At 30.3% G+C, this 23,413-nt stretch overlaps 1 protein-coding gene across 1 annotated transcript; it reads right to left on the bottom strand.

The window, feature by feature from the left end:
• Nucleotides 1-2,443: 2,443 nt before the first annotated feature.
• Nucleotides 2,444-23,150, bottom strand: LOC140452490 (uncharacterized). Its single transcript, XM_072546781.1, has 6 exons — nt 22,784-23,150; nt 21,379-21,665; nt 11,424-11,855; nt 11,001-11,300; nt 4,315-4,443; nt 2,444-3,191 (listed from the first exon to the last, which is right to left on the bottom strand). Exons 1-6 carry the CDS (start codon nt 22,860-22,862, stop codon nt 2,733-2,735), a joined length of 1,686 nt encoding a protein of 561 aa, XP_072402882.1. The 5' UTR covers nt 22,863-23,150; the 3' UTR covers nt 2,444-2,732.
• Between the last annotated feature and the right edge of the window lie 263 nt (nt 23,151-23,413).

Genomic DNA, 23,413 nt, shown 5'->3' with positions numbered 1-23,413 from the left:
ATCTTCTTGTTCTTTAATTATAGAAGTAACCAGCTTCTTAACTCTTTCTTCTGTTTTTTAAGCTTCATTTTTATCAGAAAATCCCTGCACTTTAAATCATGAATCCATAAATGTACATAATGACAATTTGCCACTCTGTTCTATCCCCCTAAATCTTTTTGCTAAACCCGATATTAGTAATTGTACTACGTGGGATACTATGGATGTATGGTTACCGTTTGCTAAAATTTTATTGCAAGATTCTTGCAGGCAGCGTACCATAACAATCACTGAACTACCCTTCAAGTATTTTTGGCCACTCATTATACTTTAAAAGGCCGTAAAATTTGGAAAAGTTGAGAACAAATAATCCAGTCTTCATTATTTAGAGTTCTTTTTAACATGTAATAGGTGAAGTTCTACCTAGTTTCCACGTCTTGGATTGGCCGTTTGGGAACTTTTTTTTTGTGAAAAATGCCAGACTTGTTTGTGTTTATTGTTAAAATCGACTGAATTTTAATTATTATTGATTGCAGATTCATAGTCAAAATAGTCTTGTTTTCAGTTATCAATGTTAGTACTACATATACCTAATATTTTTATGGATACATAAATTTTGTTTTGATACATTTTTATTTTTTTTTATTCTTTTATTATTTTCTTGTTTTTTTTTGTTTTGTTTTCTTTTTTTTTTGTTATGTTTATGTTATTTTTATTAATGGAAGTATCCATCACCTTCGAAAATGCAGATCAATCGTAAATCGAAACTCATTCATTAATCAGAATACCTAGTTATTTTATTTTCAACGTTAACCGATAGTCCGACTGTCCACTGTCCCGAAAGTTATTTTTAGTTTTGTAGTAGTCTCTCAGATCAACTAATCGTCCTCGTCGACGTAAAGTGTTCGTTGCTCTCTGTTTATGTCTACACAAAACGTAGTTTTTTTGAATCAACCATCACCTAGTTGGCTCACCAGTGAGAAACCGTAGATTCGTAAATGACAAATAATGTTTTAAATGCAGGGATTTTCTGATAAAAATGAAGGTAAAAAACAAAAGAAAGAGTTAAGAAGCTAGTTACTTCTATAAAAAAAGAAAAAGATGATTGTACTATTGAAAATCAACCAGTACGAGAAAAAGAAACTGATAAAGATGACTTAGTCTATGGTCTATTTTTGATGAATTGAGAGATATAAAAGAAGTCGACATGTATTTGTCTGATGATATATTACCCACAAAAAAATTCGAACGGAGATTGGAACTGTCCATTACAGTGGTGGAAAAACCATCGCCATGTGTATCCTAACTTAACCACTATATTCATAAAATATTGTAGTATTGTAACAAAATATGTTCCTTGTGAACACATGTTCAAAATCTGGTTTAATTTTAAATAAAAAAAGAACACGGTTAACAAGAAAAGTGGAAAAACTTATCTTTTTAAATGTCAATTTAGACGATTCGCGGTTTAATAATGTGTAATATGTAAATGTAAGTACTATTTGTACATTTAAAATGTCAACGACCCACCTCTAGTTTCTTATATTAGGATCGGAACCGAGATATGTTGTAAAATATCTCTGATCGGAACTAATCGTCTCACTAATGGGCAATGGGCGTCAATAATAAATATGGAGGGGAGACCAAGGGGAAATATGATTGTTATCTTTGTCTATTCGCTGAAAATATGATTTTATATCTGTGTTAGATATCCTGTTAAATTTTACCATACCGACCATAAACTTTTACCTACACTGTATATGTACGTACTAGCTAAAATTGGGTCATTATCCCATGTAAACTCCCATAGGAAAATCTATGGTCCATTCTGGTCATTTTTGTACTTCGAATCCAAAGTCCAAAGGACCCCGCCCGGATGATCTGTTCTAGACAGTCCTAAATTTTGTCCTGTACCTATTCTACACAATCTTCAAATTAATTTATATAACTCACCTTTTGCGTTTAAGCCTTTTTTATCTTGTCATGGTTATGTATCAAGGCTATCTTCAGCCGCCCATCTTCCACAATATGTTCTTATTTGTTGTGTTATCACCCCGTGGGTTCATTTACTATCTTTTTTATATTCATATTGTTACGATAGTTTCTTGAGATTTATTCCATACAGAGTCAAGTCCCTTGACGAAAAATAAGAACTATTGAAAAAACCTAGAACGTTCGAGATCTCATCGAAAAATCCCGAAATGTCTAGCAATGTCTGGAACGTCAGAAAATGTATATAAACGCAGGAAGTTGACAGTTTAATAACTGTAGTAATTGAGTTTTAGAAGTTAACAGTTGTCTTTGGTATAAAAATGACCAAACTGGACCTTATAATTTACATGAGAAAAGACCCAATTTGAGCCAGCATATATATATATATATATATATATATATATATATATATATATATATATATATATATATATATATATATATATATATATATATATATATATAATCTACTATTATAAAGAATAGTAATAGAGCTAAAAAGAAACACTAATCACTAACATTCAATAAATCAATACACACTTGAGGAATAAATGACGTTAAGTACAATTTATTAATACCTGTAGATATGTTAAACAAACATAATTCACATTACTTATAAAATAATCATAATAAAATATTTTCTGTCCATATAAAAGGAGTATTACATTTCTGGATCAACTTGTAATAATATATTGCTGTGTGAATTGAATTATAGACAATTTCGGGCTCTAGAAAGTGGCCTAACCGAAACATATATTCTATTAAATAGGAGGGCAGAACGTACCCATAATTTTAGTCAGCCTCGATTGTTTGCTATCACAAGTACTTAACTTATCAGTTGCTGTTCTCTTACAATTTACCTTATTAACGCTTTTTACCTTTAGTATATTAGGTCTATGAGGCGTATTAGTATGATTTAAAACAGACATATTCCGATGATTTTGAGTATTATTTAGAGTTTTACGTTTTGGAGTTATAGCCATCATGATTTCATTTCTTTGGCATTCTAAACGTTTAGTAGACAGTAAGATGGCTCCTCCCATCTTTTTAGCTCCGTAGTTTGGCACTGCTACTGGCTTTGGAAGGGTTTTATACGATTTCATATTCGAACGTTGCACATTGGGAATTGTTAACAATAGGGACTGAGTGGTAATCGGTGGAGTTGTCTGTGCAGACTGTGGAGATTCCAAACATATGTAATTGTCTCCTATTTGCACAAACTGAAACATAATACAACAATATTTTAGTTTTTTTACATACCCTCTAAATTATTTAAACGATTTTACAATTATTTTCCAGAGCTGCGAAAAAATAAAAAATATCTTACAAAGTGGAACTAAAAAAAAATTATATTAACTCACCCACCAAATAAAATTAGTTTTGTTAATAAATTGCTGCTAAACATATTTCAAAAAACTATTCTAAAAATTTTCTTATCTAAAATTTCTTAAATTTTGTAATATAGTTTTGAAAAACTTTTTTAACACAAAAACAATTGAATTTATAAATAAGTTAGAATAGCGACCAATTACAAATAAGCCTCATGTCATAAATGCAAACTTAAAATTTTCATTCTTGACAATTGTATTGCCGAAAACTAAAATTTTGTTTAAAAACAAGCTAGCATCGTCATTTCATTAAGGTTTATTTTATGTCCTTGTTTATGAGATATTGTGCTAGGGATGACGTCTTCTCTTTTCTTTCGATATTCTTCTCGTCTCACCTGTATTGTTCAATTGGTCTGTACGATTTACGATTTGTCGCAGTCCTGACAAGGGATCTAGTACGCTCCTTGATTTTCCAATAGAATTTTTGTTTTAGCGGATAGTAATGCGATTGAGATTTTCCTGTCCATGTTAAATATAGTTGCCATTTTGATTTTCCTTCAAGATCAGCAGAACTCTGCTGATTTTATCTGTCGTATCCTTTATATAGCACAGATTAGTTTTTCAAATTGGTTTTTCTTCTACTGGATCTCTGATTTTCTTTGGGAATTTCTGTGCCTTTTCAATCATAGACATGAAGAACCCATTTTTTCTTAAAGCTGTTTTAACTTCGTGTATTTCCTCGTTCTTATGGTCCTCATCTGCCAGTTTTTCTGTATCTATACAACAATGTTTACATTCAGCATATCACCTATTATCCATTGTTTACGTCAGAGCAGGATCTAAATAACACTTATCAAACCACTGTTTTACTCTAAGGGTATTTTTCCTCAAAGAAAGCAACGATTTTCAAACCAAAAGAGCTTTTCAAATCATGAATTTGTTACTAGCAGTGCCTGAGACAAACATTCTTTGAAGCAGGGAAAATAAAAAATATTCAAAGACTTTTAAGACTTACCGATATTAAGTTCATAGGCATATAAACTACAGGAACAGTACCTATATCACTTTCTGGAGAATGCATATTCAATATGTAGTTATTATTCACAATTTTCACGCTTGGATTTTCTGTTTCAGTCACAGGTTGCTAAAATTAAATAAATAAATAAATATATATATATATATATATATATATATTTATATATATATATATATATATATATATATATATATATATATATATATATATATATATATATATATATATATATATATATACTCCGCGTCATAGAAAACGGGCCACCCCAAATATTTAAAATATTTAATTTAATATTTAAGTTTAATGGGTTGTTGCGAAACCAAACCGATCATGTAACTGGATTGAGGATATTCATAGAACCTATAAAACAAAACAACTTTGAGAAAAGGTTGTTTACAACTTGATCAATTTCCAAGGAAGCGATTGTTTTAAGAAATGTATGATATTATAAAGGGTCCTAATGAGTTTTAAATGTATCTCAGTATTACAGTAGCCAACTGAGTGTGAAGTAAGTGTGTCTTGAGTTATAACAATGGAGAATTTTCAAATATCGGTCAAAATTGTAACGTTACTGAGAAGTGGATAAGTCAAAAACAACTTGCAAGACGATTGAATGTTAGTCGTTCGACTGTATAAAGGACCCAGCAATGATTTATTGTGACAGGATCTCGCCATTATACATATCTCACCACGATAAGTGCCATTTACAGCAAGCTCAAGGACCAACAATCAGTATTTCTACTGTTCGGCGAAAATTAAGGGAACAAGGTTTGACAGCTTGCAGTCCAGCAACGGGAGCCTTACTTTACCCAGTTTTACAAAAGAAGAAGTCTCGATTTTGCCCATAAGCACATCAATTGGACAGCAGCAGATTGGAAAAAAATACCGTTTAAGGATGAATGTATAGCATCCATTTATGGCAAAGACGGACGCAGTAAGTTGTACAGACAGGCTTGGGCAAGGATTTCTTTTGATGCGCATACGGATCTCGTGGAGATCGACAGAAGTGTGTTAACAGCAGTAAGGTACACAACGGAAATCTTACAACATCATGTGATGCCCTATATTGGATTTATTGGCAACGAATTCCTGATAATGCAGGATAATGCGAGACTATACACTGCAAGGATATTAACAGAGTACCTTCAAGAGGTTGGCATTCCAAAAATAGACTAGCCTGCTCAAAGCACCAATTTAAATCCTATTGAACATATATGGTGTCTGCTAAAAAGATGTGTTAGGCGTCGTATACCTGCTCCAACAACACCTGTGTAGCTTCAGATGGCACTCATTAAGGAATGGACCAATTTTCCCCAAAGAGATATCCAATATGTTATTAATTCCACGCTAAATCGAATGAGGACTGTCATCCAGAATCGAGGTGCCAATACCCATTACTGAAAACAGATACCAACTTTTTTTTAATATACAGTTCATTGTTGTTTCAAAACCTGTAAGTTGATTTTTTTCAATAAATTTCCTATTTTTCTTAAATTTCTTATTTCTTATTTTCGATTGATTTTTTAGGATAATGATGAAATTTTATGCTAAAAATATTTTAAATATTTGGGCGTTTTCTATGGCGCGGAGTAATATATATATATATATATATATATATATATATATATATATATATATATATATATATATAATGATTTTCCTTTTTTTTATTAATTGCTTTTAGAAGTTATAATTTCTTATAATTATAAGAAATTATAACTTCGTAAATATCTTAAAAATATTAACAACTAAAAAACAATCGGTTGCTATTAAGTTATTAAAAACTCTTCGGGATCTTATAAAATAGAGTTTTAGGTTTAATTTGAAGAATGCTATACTTAAAACAATAATTTTTCACGTTGTCTAGCCTTGAAATAGCTAAAACTGTGCATTTAAGAGAAAAGTGACTAACATTTTTTGTTCAGAATGAGGCAATTATCCTAAAAAACTTATTACAGTCAAAAAAATTTAATTTTACAATATGTTTACAAAAGAAAAATTGCTTAAGTAATTTTTGACCGTCATTTTCTCTTGGCAACATGCACATAAGAGGACTATTTCAAGTAACATTATGATTTAAACTTGTAATTTCTTATAATATACTATTATATATCCAATTTTTTATACTAAAAATAATTTTTTAATCCTAAAAAACTGATTTGTTTAAATTGAATAAGAGTATTAGGAAACATATTTTATAAATAACAATTTAATACTGTTTATAAATAATATTTATTTAATACAGTCATATTTTAAATAAATAAATAAATAACAATAAAAAGCGAATTAAGAAAAGGTTTGTACATCTCGTAGTTATTAGCTGCTTTGTTTTGGATAATTTTGCAATGAAAATACGAAAAATTTTATTATTTTCACGTTGTACTCAAGTTTAAAAAAAGAAAGAGCAAATTTAGTCCAGTAGAACCCGAAATATGTCATTTTTTTCGAGCGCTCTATCTTGAAACTGTGTTGGATTTTTCAAAGAGCGCGACTGGCCCTCCATTCGACTGGCCCCACCCCTTTACTCTAGTAGGAACCAAAAGTACTCTTTATTTATAACACTCCTGTTTAAACAATTTTCAATAAGTTTTTTTTTGCTAAAATTTTGGTAAAAGTTTGACTTTTCTCATAAAAGATTAGTTAATTTCAAACCTTAATGTTGTTAATTAACGTAACAGTGATTTTTTTAAAAAGCGGCTATCTTGGCTCCTAAAGGTCGTAGGAGCTCTTTTTTTCTAAAAGTTGTGTTTTTTATCCGATTATACAGATTGAACGAATTTAAAACGGAACATACGAAATCAATGTATTTCGGCTCAACTCCGATCTAGGTGGTTGGCCAACAAAAGGTTGTCAAATAATTATATTATAAAAATCCAATACTTCAGCGGGCTGCTGGATTCTGAATTCATTCAAGAACAAGTCAAAACTCCACCCAAATAGGTTGCCTAGAATCACTGTGAAAACTAGACTAAACAAGCAGTTACTATGCTGTCAAACCACCTATGGCTTCCTTATAGTCCAAGAGATAGAGCCGAAAGTTTGAACTGATCAGTAATATGACATTTCTCTATTGGAATATATTCATTGTAACTGGGTTAAGACTTTGCCTTACAGGCGGACGCTCCTCGTGGTACAGGGGGTGGCTATACAGGGATGAAATTGTAATTTTTTTCGGAAAAATTAACGATCGATAATATGGCTGAAAATTTGCCCAGAGTAAGATCTTGGTATAACTAGACGAAATCCCAAAGGGCGGACGCGAGAGTGGATACATAAGGGGTGGCGGACAGGGATGAAGTTGCAATTTTTTGGGGAAAAATTAACGATAAGTAATATGTCCGCCATTTTCATGGCTCATTATTTAGCCCCTAAAAACTCTAAATCCAAAAGGGCGGACAACTGGGTTGGTAGAGAGAGCCATAAAACGGGGTCAAATGTACCACTTGACTGCGCATTTTAGGTCTCGGTAACAATTTTCAAACTGATTTTATTATAATATTTTTATACCGATTGATTTGAAAATTTGTATGCTCACTTCTGTTACTATTCTGAAAAGCGTCAAGTAGAGTTTTCCTCAAAATTTTCCAAAAAAATTTCCGTAAATGAAAATTTTCGTAATTTTTTGAGGTAAAATCTAATTTGTAGAATCCTTTCAATTTTCTGTAAGTTATACCATGATTTTTTTCCAAAAATTTTCAAACGATTTTTCCGATAAGAAAAAAAATTTAAAAAAACTTTAAAAATTTCGTCATTTTTCTCACTCTCATTGATGTCATCACATTCATCATCTTCGTCACTTTCACTTTCAATAATATCACATTCATTATCTGCTTCATTTTCAATCACTACTTCTCGAACTGATTCTGGCATCTGAGGTCCACTAAACCATTTGAATTTATATGTTTCATCTTCAAGCTCCCAACCATGTTCTTCAACAATCAATTCTGTTGGTACTTTTTTATGAGCATTTGTCCAAATATTTGAAATATAATGAGCTCGCAGTAGATGTTGGTGTAATTCATCTTGACATGGTGGTAAGCTTGAAGCATCGAAATTTTTTAGTTTTTTTTTTAAAAGGCTCGTTCACATCATACAACTTATACTGCCAGTTAAATGCTGAAAATCGTTTACTACAATCGTTTACATCGTTTACTTTTCTTTTTGGAATTGTTCTCGTCAATCCTGTTCCATATAAGTGACATATGAAAGTTTCTAAGGTTTCAAAAACTTCATTACAATCGAAGTCAGTTTCACCAAGTTGGGGAAAAGCGTCTTGATACTTATTACATTTAGCGCATGCGTCTAGAATTACTGATCTAAATGGAACGCGCATCATTATTATTTTAATATTTTAAAATAATAATGATGCAAAATTAATGTCCAATCAGAATTTGTAAAATTATAATTAACTAATGAAAAAAAAAAATTCAATCAATTTGAAAGTTAAAAAAAAAAAATATTGAAAATATCTACAAAGTAAATTTCAAAACTTAAAAAATTGATAATTCCACTATTAAATTGATTTTTATTAATAATTATTTGTAAAATGTTAAAGGAATTCTACAAATTGAATTTTACCTATTGATAAATAGAAATAAAATATTTTGTATTTGATTATTAATGTAAGAATAAATCAAATTTTTCTTATATCTGAACAACCATTATTTATGCAATATAAATTTAAAAACCTTTTTATTGTAATAAAAAATAAGTAAAATTACTATTTGTTATACCGAAAATATTCAATAGTTAACATTATAAAATTACTTTAATTTAATAAAATTACTTAGCCGGTAAAATTAATTTTTATCAATCATCAGATAATTTCAATGATTATTATATTGAAAATATTTTTTTTTGTTTTTCATTCTAATATCAAACATTTATTCAATTAAAAATTAATTCGTAAAATATTTATATTTAAGAAAAAATGTGATTTGTAAAGTAAATATGACTTTAGTTTGAAAAAAAAAACATTATCATAATATCATTTTAAAACTACACAATATTCTATAAAAGATTCAGAGTTATCAAATGTTTTAGAAACATTGTTTTATTACTGATCAGTTCAAAATTTCGGCTCTATCTCTCCGACTATTAGGCAAGCTCCTCTTACCTTTATCTAAGCCTAAGTAGTCAGATGAATATTTTGAGCGGTGTTGCCAATCTCATTCCTCTAGATGTTTTACTCTAGATAAGGTGTTAACCATAAAATATTTACAGGAGAGAAAGGAAATAACTACAAACCATTAAGTTTATTTTTGTTATTAGTCTGTTGTAGTAGATTGGTAAATACAATGAAAAATATAGGCAAATATCCGATTTACTTAAAGATACGAAGAAGATATAACTCTCAAAAAGATCCGCAAATCGGATTATTACACGGCGATTGGCAACATTGACTTTGGGCGGTGCTATAGAATATGCTGCGTCCTAAAAGGAGACAGATAGTTGAACGATATTTTATACAATGTCTATCACCGGGTATGGATTTATTTTTGTCCAAGTTTTATATTGGTCCACTATTTCAAATCTAGTTTAAACAGACATATATTAAATTGTATGTTCCGTTTTAAATTCGTTCAATCTGTGTATCCGAATTTTTGTACTAAAAATATTTTTTTAATCCTAAAAAACTGATTTGTTCAAATTGAATAAGAGTATTAGGAAAAATTGTAAATTGTAATTGTAAAATTGTATTTTAAATAAATAAAAAAATAACAATAAAAATCGACTTAAGTAAAGGTTTTTACATCCCGTGGTTATTATTAGCTTCTGTGTTTTGGATAGTTTTGCAATAAAAAAGTTTTATTAAAAACTTTTGACTTTTCTCATAAAAGATTGGTTAATTTCAGTTCTTAATGTTAATTAATGTAACAACGATTAAAAAAAGGGGCTATCTTGGTTCCTAAAGGTAGTTGGATTTTTTTCTATAGGTTCTGTTTTTTACCCAAATGTCCAAATATTTTTTGGCATTTGATTTGAACTAAATTCTACGGAGTTATTGTAAATGTTTAAGAACTTAAAAAGTGCTTTTTATTATTAAATCATTTTGTGTACATAAATGTAGTTTTTTTGAACTTTTTTTCCATAGGTTATTAACATACGTCTTAACAAAGCAAATAAGTCCGGATTATTGAGATCCATTCAGTCAAATTATCTGGACCGGCCTTATAGCTCATTTTTCAAAAAAATCTTATAAACAAATTAAATTTCGCAAAAAGCATTAAACTGATCTTGTCCCTCTTTTGCACACAATTCGAATACGATAAGACCCTCGAATTCAAGTACATTTAAACAAATTTTAATAAATAATCAAAAAGTTTTTAACAATATTCAAAAAACAACGATTTTGTTGTTCATTTTGCAATAACTCTTTTGTTTGTTAACCGATTTTAATTTAGCATATCTCATTTTGTGTATCTTTTTTCCAAAAAAGTTGTCTGTTGACATCAAATCTCTAAGAATCCCTAGATAAGAGTTTTTTTTTTGTAACATCTCATACTACACATTTCAACTGTAAAACCCGTCTATACAGTTGTGTCGAGTAAAAATCTAACTTAATTGGCCTAGATAATAAAACTGTTTATCTGGATATCATATTAGATTGTTAAATTAAAAAAAAAAAAAAAAAAAAAAAAAAAAAAAAAAAAAAAAAATCTTACCACAGCAACATTTGAGGTAGTTTGTCTTGCTGGAGCAGGAATCGTTGCTTCATTAATGTTGGGAATTGCAGGTATCAACGTCGACGTATCAGGTGGCTCACTTACGTTTGCGATGGCAGCGACAGCGGGTACGAAGGTAGTATTGGGAGAAAAAGATCCTTTTTCTCCTGCCTGACCATTTGGGGACATATAAGAACAATTTGAGGTTGGTTTTAGCTCTTTTTCTTTTAGAGTCTTTCGCTCAGCTATTAATTGGTGAATATCCTTACTGCGACCAGTTACCAATTTCCTTAGCTGAATCTGAAACACCACAAATATTTTTTTATGAAACACAAAGTAGAATGCAATGCAGAAAATACATAAGACAATAGAATATTGTCTTATGTATATAAAACAATAGAATCTAAAGAATCGTATTCTTACCCTGTGATTGGAACATGTGATAGACCTAGTGCAAGGACCTCTGTTCCCTTCTACTACTCCACAATGTATATCGGGATCAAATTCCTTGGTTAGCTTAGTACTACTGCTACTGCTAGTACTCTTTCTATTCTTTTTATGCTTGCTACTACTACTAGAGCTACATGGGTTACTCTCTCCCGAAGTAGATGTAGATTTTGACTTTTGCGAATGTTCTGCAGAAGTAGTTGTTGGCTTGGAAGGAGATTTCTGTAGATGTGTACTTGATTTTGATGTACTAGAAGACACCCGAACTTCAGATTTACTGGAGGAACTAGTAGTTGTAGTTATCGTTGAGTGGCCTGAAGTTGTTGGTGATTTTGATATTTTAGATGAAGATACCTTAGGTATCTCTGCAAGGCTCAGAGGTGGGGTAGATGTAGAGGGAGCAGATTTCTGCAAAAAGTATCAATACTAAATTCAACAGGAAATTACACTAATAAAATCAATACTTCAAAAATGCTAATAACATACCGGTTCAACAATGAATTTTTCATGAATTTTTCGTTTTAAATAATTTATAACCTGTATCGTGTAGAATCTTATATAAAAAAAAAGAGATATTATTGCAATTATATCTAAATTCCAAATTATCCTCTTCCAGGATAGACACCAAAGGATTTGAAGTATATATATATATATATATATATATATATATATATATATATATATATATATATATATATATATATATATATATGAATTAAAAGGCCGTATATATGGCGTAACAGTACAATTCGTCAAAAATTCTGTGTATGAATCGGTATCATTAGGATCTTATAACGTTATTTCCGTATATTCCCTGCTTCATCAGAGAAAAATACAAATTCATACACAGACGGTCGGCGAATGTTTTATTTATTTTATTTATTTATTTATTCCATGAAATGAGAAATGTCAGTTATAAAAAAATGCTAAATATACAATTACAGACTCTGAGCGAAGGCTACGTGGGTCAAATTAGAAAAAAATATATAATATAAATACTAATATAATTACTTTAACACCTTAAAAATTTTTAAAACGAAGATAAAAAAAGTAAAGTTCGTGTAACCTTCTGGCTAAGGTCTAGTGTTAGGGTTTTCAAGTCGCGCAAGCGCTCCTATCACGACTACTTTCGTAGCCGGGACCGACGGCTTTACGTGACCTCCGAAGCACGGTGGCAGCTCAGTTAAATTAGAAATTGAAAATTTTGTCGGTGCCGGTATACGAAGATGAGGTTCAACTGTGCAAACAATTTGTATTTGGTGTACAGATATTATCGTTATTGCTATTTATTTAACAGAAAGAAAACTTATTTATAAAAAAAGGAAACGAAAAAAACAAATGTAAAAAATGTTTAGCGTGAAGTTGGAAAATGGTTCTCATAAATTAGATTTTTTAATTTTCGTTTGAAGGTATTGGTGTTCATTGCCTTCATTATCTCCGGGATAAGGTGGTAGTACTTTATTCCTTTTACCATAAAGCTTCGCTGTACTGCAGTTGTGTTCATTGCTGTAGCTCTAAGGTGGAATCTATTTCTTACGTTATAGTTGTGAACTTTATAAGTACCAGTTCTTTCCATAGAGTGAAATTTCTTCATTTGACACTGGCGTAGGAACGTATATACTTGATATATATATATATATATATATATATATATATATATATATATATATATATATATATATATATATATATATGTATAACCAAAACCACCAGTTTATTAGGGCTGCAGTCATAAGGTTGGCCGAGATGTTAGAGAAACACTGTTTTGACTTTTTGTCAAGCTTTCGGAATTGTTTTATTCCTTTTTCAAGACACTGTAATATAGATAAAAAAATGTGTAAATGTTTACAAAACATCACAATTTGTCAGTGCAACTTACTAGATTATTTAAAATAAACTTTGACACTCAACATTAACAACACAAAAATAAAATATAGTAATGGACAATACATTCTAAAAATTTTTAGTAGGGGTAGTAAAACTTAGTTCATTTCATAACATCTTTTGATAGTGTGTTTTAACTCTGATACACAGAGAACAGAAAGAAAAAACAATGTGATTAAAATGTAATTAGTTGTTCTTGATATTGTATTTATTTTCAAGAGACAAGAAGCCCATATTGGGTAGTTTTTATTTTTAATTATTAAACTATTAAACCTGTCTTAATTGTATGCAACCAGTTATGCATACAAGAATATGTATAGGTAAAATATTTATTTTATTTTTTTACGTTTTATTTATGCACGATGTACTAGATTTTATGTAACACGTTTCCAAGAAAACACGTTTTGCATGGTTTTTTCTTTTGCCAAAATACAGGAATCCTCGAAGTTGAACTCATGTTTCCGAGTTATTGCATGTTCTCTGAGTGCACATGCATTTATTTTGTTTGTTTTTATGTCACTACGATGTGAGATCACCCTATTGTGGAAATTACGAGATGATTCTCCGATGTATACGTTGTTGCAATTGGCGCACGATATAGAATAAACAACATTCGATGACTCCTGTATTGTGAAAGGATCTTTTGTTTTTGTGTATAACTTCGATACCGTTTTCACATTCTTAGTTGTAATTTTTAAGCCATTAACATTTTTGAAAATGTTCATTAGCTTAGGTGTCAGAGCTGGAATGTAGGGTAAGGAACCATAAGTTATTTTAGATGGTATTACTGTTGTGTTGTTTGTCAATGTCAATTGTTGTTTATTCTATACCGTGCGCCAATTGCAACAACGTATACATCGGAGAATCATCTCGTAATTTCCATAATAGGGTGATCTCACATCGTAGTGGCATAAAAACAAACAAAATAAATGCACGTGCACTCACAGAACATGCAATAACTCGGAAACATGAGTTCAACTTCGAGGATTCCTGTATTTTAGCAAAAGAAAAAAACATGCAAAACGTGTTTTCTTGGAAATGTGTTACATAAAATCTAGTACATCGTGCATAAATAAAAAGTCTGACATAGAAAAATTGAGCAAGATTTATTGTTATATACTACAAAAACATCAAAAATAAAATAAATATTTTACCTATACACATTCTTGTATGCATAACTGGTTGCATACCATTAAGACAGGTTTAATAGTTTAATAATTAAAAATAAAAACTACCCAATATGGGCCTCTTGTCTCTTGAAAATAAATACAATATTAAGAACAACTAATTACATTTTAATCACATTGTTTTTTCTTTCTGTTCTCTATGTATCAGAGTTAAAACACACTATCAAAAGATGTCATGAAATGAACTAAGTTTTACTATCCTGACCAAAAATTTTTAGAATGTATTGTTCATTACTATATTTTATTTTTGTGTTGTTAATGTTGAGTGTCAAAGTTTATTTTAAATAATCTCAACGACTAGTAAGTTGCACTGACAAATTGTGATATTTTGTAAACATTTACACATTTTTTTATCTATATTACAGTGTCTTGAAAAAGGAATAAAACAATTCCGAAAGCTTGACAAAAAGTCAAAAGAGTGTTTCTCTAACATCTCGGCCAACCTTCTGACTGCAACCCTAATAAACTGGTGGTTTTGTTTATATCGACAGTCACGAATATTCTGTATTTCTTATGTATATATATATATATATATATATATATATATATATATATATATATATATACAATTGATTGAATGTCCATAATCTTATTGGGTAGATATAGTTCTTTTGTCGGGAAGAGTCTTGGTAGTCTAAAGATTTTTTATAGCTGTATTTTGAAGCACACAACATACTTTTTTCTACATAATTTGCTGCTCTTCCAAGAACCCCTATTACAGGTGATATTGTTTTGCATAAATGTTGTATGTGATACTTTCAAGTAAGTCTATGATTAATGTATAGTCCCAAATATTTAATACATTCCACTTTTTGTAAAGGCCTTGATTCAAGTACTATCGTTAGTTGTTGACACCCTTCTCTTCTTGTTATCACCATATAACTTAATTTATCTGAATTAAGGGTAGGTTTATAATGATCTAACCATCCCTTCACCATTTTGTAAGTCAAACTTGACACCATTTTTTGCCTCGTTGGGGTTTTTGCTGAAGTATACAATGCAGGTATCATCGGCATACATTTGTAGTGTACCTCTTAATGGCAATGTTGAAACTGAATTAGCAAAAATAAGGAACAGCATTGGATCAAGGGAACCACAAACAAAGGAACAAACTGTAAAAACTCTTACTGAAAATCTACGTAATGCCCAAGAACTGAATAAAAGTAGTTATAACATTAATCAGAAATGGGAAAATATAAAAGTAGCAATTATTAAAACAGCAAATGAAAACTTAAAACCAAAGAAAAGAAAACATAAAGACTGGATGACTGAAGAAATACTACTATTAATGAATGAAAGAAAATCATTCAAAACAAAAAATCCAATTAAATATAATGAAACTGATCGATTAATTAAAAAAAGAATAAAAGAAGCTAAGGAGAGAATGTTACATGAGCAGTGCCAAGAACTAGAAGAAATTGAGAAAAAATTAAAAAAGAATTAACAGGAATGAGAAAAACACTTCAAACTAGGCAACTAAGAGATGAAAGTGGTGCACTTATAACAGATATAAACCAAAAAATGCAGAGATGGGCACAATATATAGCACAACTTTTTGAAGACAAAGAGAGAACAGAAGCACCAAAAGAATTTAAGGATGATACTGGGCCTGACATTATACGAGAAGAAATTGAATATGCAATGAAACAAGCTAAAGGTAGTAAATCTCCCGGGCCTGATGAAGTTCCTATCGAATTACTCAAAATTGTGAATACTGAATCTATTGATCTTCTTTTGGATCTATTCAATACCATATATAGAACAGGTATAATACCTAAAGAATGGCTCCAATCAACATTCATACTGCTACCCAAAAAAGCCAATGCAAAGGAGTGCAATGAACATCGCACCATAACCTTAATGAGTCATGTCTTGAAATTGTTTTTAAAAGTAATTCACAATAGAATACACAAGAAATTAGATGAAGGCATAAGTAATACACAAATGGGATTTAGGAAAGGACTGGGAACACGAGATGCACTGTTTGCAGTAAGTGTTCTTTCGCAGAGATGCTTAGATACAAATCAGGAAGTATATGCCTGTTTCATTGATTTTGAGAAGGCATTTGACAGAGTGCAGCATAATCGGCTTAAAGAAATGTTATTAAATAAAAACATAGACAGTAGAGACATTAGAATCATATGTAACCTCTATTGGAACTAAACAGCAAAAGTGAAAGTTGAAAATGAACTGACCGAGGATATCCAGATTTGCCGTGGGGTCCACCAAGGGTGTATTTTATCACCCTTGTTATTCAATTTATACAGTGAAGCCATCTCAGAATTAGCGCTTGCCGAGGTCAGTGAGGGCCTTATAATAAACGGTGAGCCACTTAATAACATAAGATATGCTGACTACACCGTCCTTCTGGCAGGAACACTAGAAGAACTGCAACACCTTGCTGAACAACTAAATATATATTGCAACGATTATGGACTAAAAATAAATTTGAAGAAAACCAAGTTCATGGTATTTACAAAAGCACAAAACATCAAAGTTAAGCTAGTACTAGATAATACAGAAATTGAACAAATATCTTCGTACAAATACCTTGGAGCATGGATCACAGAAGATACTGATCAGACAAAAGAAATAAGATGCCGCATTGAAATTGCACTGTCAACTTTTAATAGAATGAGAAAACTTTTTTGTAATCGCGATATCAATATATTGCTCCGAATAAGAATGCTTCGATGTTATATTTTTTCTACCCTTTTGTATGGGGTTGAAGCTTGGACACTTAAAAAATCCAACATTAAAAACCTAGAAGCATTCGAAATGTGGTGTTACCGACGTATTTTGAAAATATCATGGATGGATCGCAAAACAAACGAACAAGTTCTCGAACAACTAGGAAAAGAATGCGAAGTTTTAAATTCCATAAAAATCAGGAAATTGGAATACTTGGGACACATCATGAGAGGTGAAAAATACGAATTACTAAGGAATATAATACAGGGAAAAATCAAAGGCAGAAGAAGCGTAGGAAGACGTAAAATCTCGTGGCTACGCAATCTCCGTAAATGGTTTGGATGCAGTTCAATTGAACTATTCAGGCGCGTAAGCAACAAAATTATAATTGCCAGAATGATTTCCAATCTCTGATAGGAGCGGAACTTGAAGAAGAAGATTGGACCAAGTATAGACCCTTGAGGAACTCCACACTCAATATTGGACAATTGACTATTCACCCTGTTAACAAAGGTAAGTTGTGTTCTTCCTAATAGGTAATTATTAAACCACTTCAACACTATGCCTTTTATGCCTAAAGTTTCCAATACAGATAATAACAGCATCTGATCAACTGTATCAAAGGCTTTCCTCAAATCAAGTGATACAAATATACAAAATTGGCCTTTATCAACTTTATCGATAAACATTTGTTATAAGATCAGAGTTGTTGCTGTTATTGTGCTGCTACCCTGTCTAAATCCATATTGGCTGTTATATAAGAAATTTTAATTATCTAAATGGTGCATGATTCTATTATTTACACATGTTTCCAGAATTTTGGATAAGGCCGGTAAATGTGAAATGGGTCGATAATTACTAGACATTGAGGAGTCACCTCCTTTATATACTGGAACAACTTTTGCCATTTTTAGAGAACTGGGAACACTTCCTGTAGCAAATGTTAAATTTACTAGAGTACCTAAAATAGTTGATATCTCACTCTTACTGATACTTTAACAGTATCAACTGATAACTTGTCTAGTCCACATCCAGTTTTACCCTTCAATTTATTTATTATATCTTAAATTTTCTCTTTTGTTGCAAAGCTCCAAAAAAAAATTTTTGTTTATTAAGGGTGGTCTTGGTGGAACATATCCAGAGGGTTGAATGGCCTGAGGAAGTTCCGAACCAATTGTAGCAAAATAGTGATTGAGCTTGAGATGAGAATAGGATCATTAATAACTAAATTGTCTATTATAAGTTTGGAAATAGTTGTAGGTTTTTTTGTCAGCTTCTTATTATGTATTATGGTGTTTAGTATAATCCAAATTTTTTTTTGGATATTTCAGCTGCTGTTATTTCCATTTGATAAAATTCTCTTTTTCTCTGTTCAATGTTTTCTGTAAATTCTTCTGAGATTTTTTATAAAGTTGAAGTAAATAGTTACTATTGGGGTACATCTTAGACCTTTTATAGTGATAGTTTCTTGCTTGTACTTATTTAAGTATGTCAACATTAAACCAGGGGGTACTAATTTTTTTTTCGAAAACGATTTTTTAGTTTAACTTGCAAGAAGTTTCTTTGGAAGGTTCTAATTATTTCATAATATAAAATGTTGGGGTCATCCCAGATTTTGTTCAGTAATTGATTGGACTGTGTTTGACTGCACAAGATTTGAATTTGGTGATCACTGATCCTTCTATAACTGCCAGTTCATGATTTGATTTAGTATTGGTGAATGTATAGTCTATGTGATTTTGTATTACTTGTGACTCTAGTAGGTATACTTTGATTTACAGAAAAAAAGCGTTAACATTTAGAAGCACTTTAAGATCATTTTTTGGTTTGGTACTTGATAGATAGTCCACATTACTATCACCCATAATCCAACATTTCTTGTTCAGCTTATTCAACATGTCAAGTTTGTTTTTCAGAATAGAATAAAATTCATATACTCTAAAATCCCATGGTCTATATATTGCACCTACAATTATATTGACTTTTTCAATATAAAGAAATAACATTGAATAAAATTGAAGAAATTTTCCTCTTCCGGACATAACTTTCAAAACAAACTATCAAATAAACAAGCTTGAATATTTTAATTCATTTTAAGCAAATCAATTTAAGCCATTTTGTTTCATATTTTATTGTAATCCAACTATTGTTTCCTCAGATGTTGTTTGTATAAGAGGACATTCATCCTCTTTTCTCAAATAGATTTTCCCATTTCTAACCCATAGTTATTTATAATCTTTTTGTTTTTTAGTTTTGTAGGCCATATTAAACAAATTCCTGCCATCTTGTGTAAGAAACTCATTGACATATACTTGGGTTTTTGTTTTATTGTTTTTGTTACAGCTGAGCATATCTGAGTCTAACTTTTTCCCTTGTCAACATTTCATTATTTTGTTTTTTATTTCTTAGGTTGCAAATTTTGCAACTGTAACAGAGCCTCTTTTTGTGTTCTTCCTCGTATACTCTTTAATGTCTGTTACTTGAATATTACACTGTAGCATATCGTTAGCAATCTCCAAAACTACAGAATCAGCACTAATCTCTTCCTTTAATTTTGTACCCATAAATTCAATATTGCATGAGATTCTGTTACACTCTAAATCATTTATTACGATTTTGAGTAATTAGTTGATCAAATTTTTCGGACATAAAATCATCAGATTCCTGCAATTTTTATACATATCGCTGTAATGAGTCAATGATAACAGGGATTTTATCATTTTTTCACTACTACTCTTTCCAGAAGCAAGTTTTACACTGTTTTCAGGATTTCAGGTACCATAACCATAACCTCGCTTTGTTTACAATTTGAACATGAGATAATATTATTGGTTATTTGACATACCCTTTCAGCACATTTCCTCTTATGGAAAGCACTTTTCTTGCAAATACTGCATAACAGCTTTTAATACTGATTTATTGCAATAATCACATACTAAAGTTGTATTGCACATGTTTCAACCTCCAAAATCTTTTTCCTTCGCTTGTTTCACACAAGCTTGTTTCGCACAAGTTGTGGAAGCTACAAGAGGTGCCACCTATTTTGGTGATTATGAACGAAACATGATTTAACAAAATCGGTTTCTATCCTTTTGAGCTATTCGAAGAATGTAAAGTTTACACTTCAGTAAAAGCTTTGCTATTGCTATGATGAATTCAAAGGCCATACCTATATATGGCATAACAGTACAATTTGTCAAACATTCTGTGTATGGATTTGTATCTTTCCTGGATCTCTGATAAAGCAGGGAATATGTGAATAATAACATTATAAGATCCTAATGATACAGATTCATACACAGAATATTTGACGAATTGTACTGTAACGCCATATATATGGCCTTTCAATTCATTATAGCGATAGCAAAGCTATTGCTGAAGTGTAAACTTTACATTCTTCGAATAGCTCAAAAGGATGAAAAGTGATTTTGTTAAATCGTGTTTCTTTCATGGTCACCACAATAGGTGGCATCTCTTGTAGCTTCCACAAGTTGTGCGAAACAAGCAGTGATATTCGTCCACCATCTGTGTGTGAATTTGTATCTTCCCCGGATCTTTGATGATGCAGAGAATATGCGGAAATAATGTTATAAGATCCTAATGATACCAATTTACACAGAATGTTTGACGAATTGTACTGTTATACCATATATATGACCTTTCAATTCATCATAGGAATAGCAAAGCTTTTGCTGAAATGTAAACTTTACACACACACACACACACACACACACACACACACACATATATATATATATATATATATATATATATATATATATATATATATATATATATATATATATATATATAGCATATACATAAATATGTAGCATAACATTAGTATAAAACAAACAAGAAAATATAGAATATGCTGTTTAATATTTTTCGAAGTCGATGAGGATGCCAGGAACTGCCTGGGAACGCGTTCATGGAAAAGAACAGCGGTAAATAGAGATGGTTGGAGAAGCCTGTTGAAGGAGGCCAAGGCCCGATTTGGGCTGTAGCGCCATTGGATGGATGGATGGATGTTTAATATTTTTATTTAGATTAGCAATATAGTTTTAAAAATCAAACTATGTTGTCCTCTAGTAACATCCTATAGTAATTTATTTAAATAATATTAGTAGCTATTTGATTTATATCACAAACAAAAAGATTTCACTTACCTTGAAAAGTTTTTGTGGAGGTAGATTTGTCTTTTTTTTTGTCTTTTTGGGAGGAATAGTTTTACTTTTGACTTTCTTTTTTAAATTATTTGAACTGTAATTATGGGACTTTCCTGGACATATTTTATGTGATAAAATGTCTCTTGGATTAAAGACCAGTCTACATTCTTTACATTTTACATAAATTCTTTGTTCCATTTTTGGAATTAACCCATACATCATAACTTTTTGCCTTGGAAGCAGCTGAACACTTGAAACACTCTTGTCATCATTTTGTAGTTCATCATCTATAAATTGGAAACATTTCGCTATATATCCTACTGTAAACTATAATATACTAAGACTTTTACAAGAAAACTGCAAAGCAAATATGGTATTATTACACATGATTAATTTAATTTTGATATATAGTGTTAACAATTTCAATTATATTATGATAATACCAATATGTAATATAATAAAAATAAAACTACAATGATCATCAGGAACTCCAAACAACAAACACCAGGTGAAAATACACAAGAGAAATATATAAATATAAATGAGACAATACATTTTTTAAATTAAAACAAAGATATTTTATGCACACATACAAAACCAAATGAATTTCTTTTATTGCCATACATTTAAAACAAATTTAACCTGTGGTTATTCATTTTGCTAGAAATACTGATAAATTCTTGAAAATGCTTCTTTTATTAACAATAATTGCTAATAATTTTATGCTATAGATATTTATCAGAATATCTGCAACTATCAATAAAAAATGACTAATGTTAATTTTTTCCATCACCCTTAACAACATAGTATAGAGACTTCTGCAGTAAATGCAAAATGTGTACCTACTATATATTCTATAATTTTGAATAATGGTAATGAAATGAAATGGAATGAAATGGAAAAGATGGTAAATTGAATAATCTAGTGATCATTTGACCATTTTTTAAAACAGAAAGGAATGTTACAGTATCCATCTGTTGTATTAAACTAGGATCAAAATAAAAATGTTAAGGTGCTCAATAAATCTATTTACAAATTGAAAAAAAAAATGATTTAGGAGGTTGCATATTGGTGAATAAATTAAATAAAACATTACAGGTTACTTCCAAATACTTTTATTGCATCTGACTTGTCTCCCCTAAACAATTTATTGCTTTCATGGGAAAAACAAAGGGTTAAAGTGTTAATAGAAATTAGAGGATACTAATGGGCAAATACTAGTTATTATAACTACTTCATTTTTTTCAATGTAAATTCATAGTTAGTCTTTAAGACTAGTTTTAGTTATTAAGATAATGAAAAAATATTTATTTTTAAAAAATAATAAGAAAACATAAGTCTTATCAAGTTATTTTTAAAAACATTCCAAAATTTACAGCAATTACTTAAAATCAACACATCTTACCTGCTTCTAGTTCAACAAAGTCCTTAATTTTTTCCCAACTTTTTATATCTTCGGGAAAACTTTCAAATAAGTCTTCCATCTTCTTGCTGCTAAGACAAAATATATATATTAAAATAATTAAGACTAAACTTAGGGATAGACGAAATACACTAGATGAGCTCTGTTGCCTAATAAAACTACACCGTTGCCACTAGAATCATAATATTTTTAACATACTTGACCCTCAACTTAATTAAATTTTGTAAAAAACACAATATTTCAATACGATCAACAATTAGACATTCAATAAACAAACATTTTACAACCCTCAGATGTTAACTCTCTGAATTTGGGTTAAAAGTAAAACCTCGACAACAGTACTTCTTTGCTCAATCGGCAACGGTGGAATTAGTAATTCGGGCTGTCTTTGGGTTTATACTAACCACGGTAGATGGCAACTATGTTAAATCCAATAAATAAGAGGAAGGTTTCATTGGTTATGAATATTTTGAGTCAAGCAGTGATAATTGATATTTTTCTAATAGCTTTAGCTATAATTTAACGCTATCGTATTATATGGTCAGAAATATTGTTTATATATTCTTTAATTAATCACACATCAACGATGTTTAAATATTGCTGTATATCTGG

The sequence above is a fragment of the Diabrotica undecimpunctata genome, chromosome 10 (genome assembly GCF_040954645.1).
Source record: "Diabrotica undecimpunctata isolate CICGRU chromosome 10, icDiaUnde3, whole genome shotgun sequence".
Lineage (NCBI taxonomy): Eukaryota > Metazoa > Arthropoda > Insecta > Coleoptera > Chrysomelidae > Diabrotica > Diabrotica undecimpunctata.
Note: the sequence above shows the minus strand (reverse complement) of the source record. Positions and strands in the feature narration are given on the sequence as shown.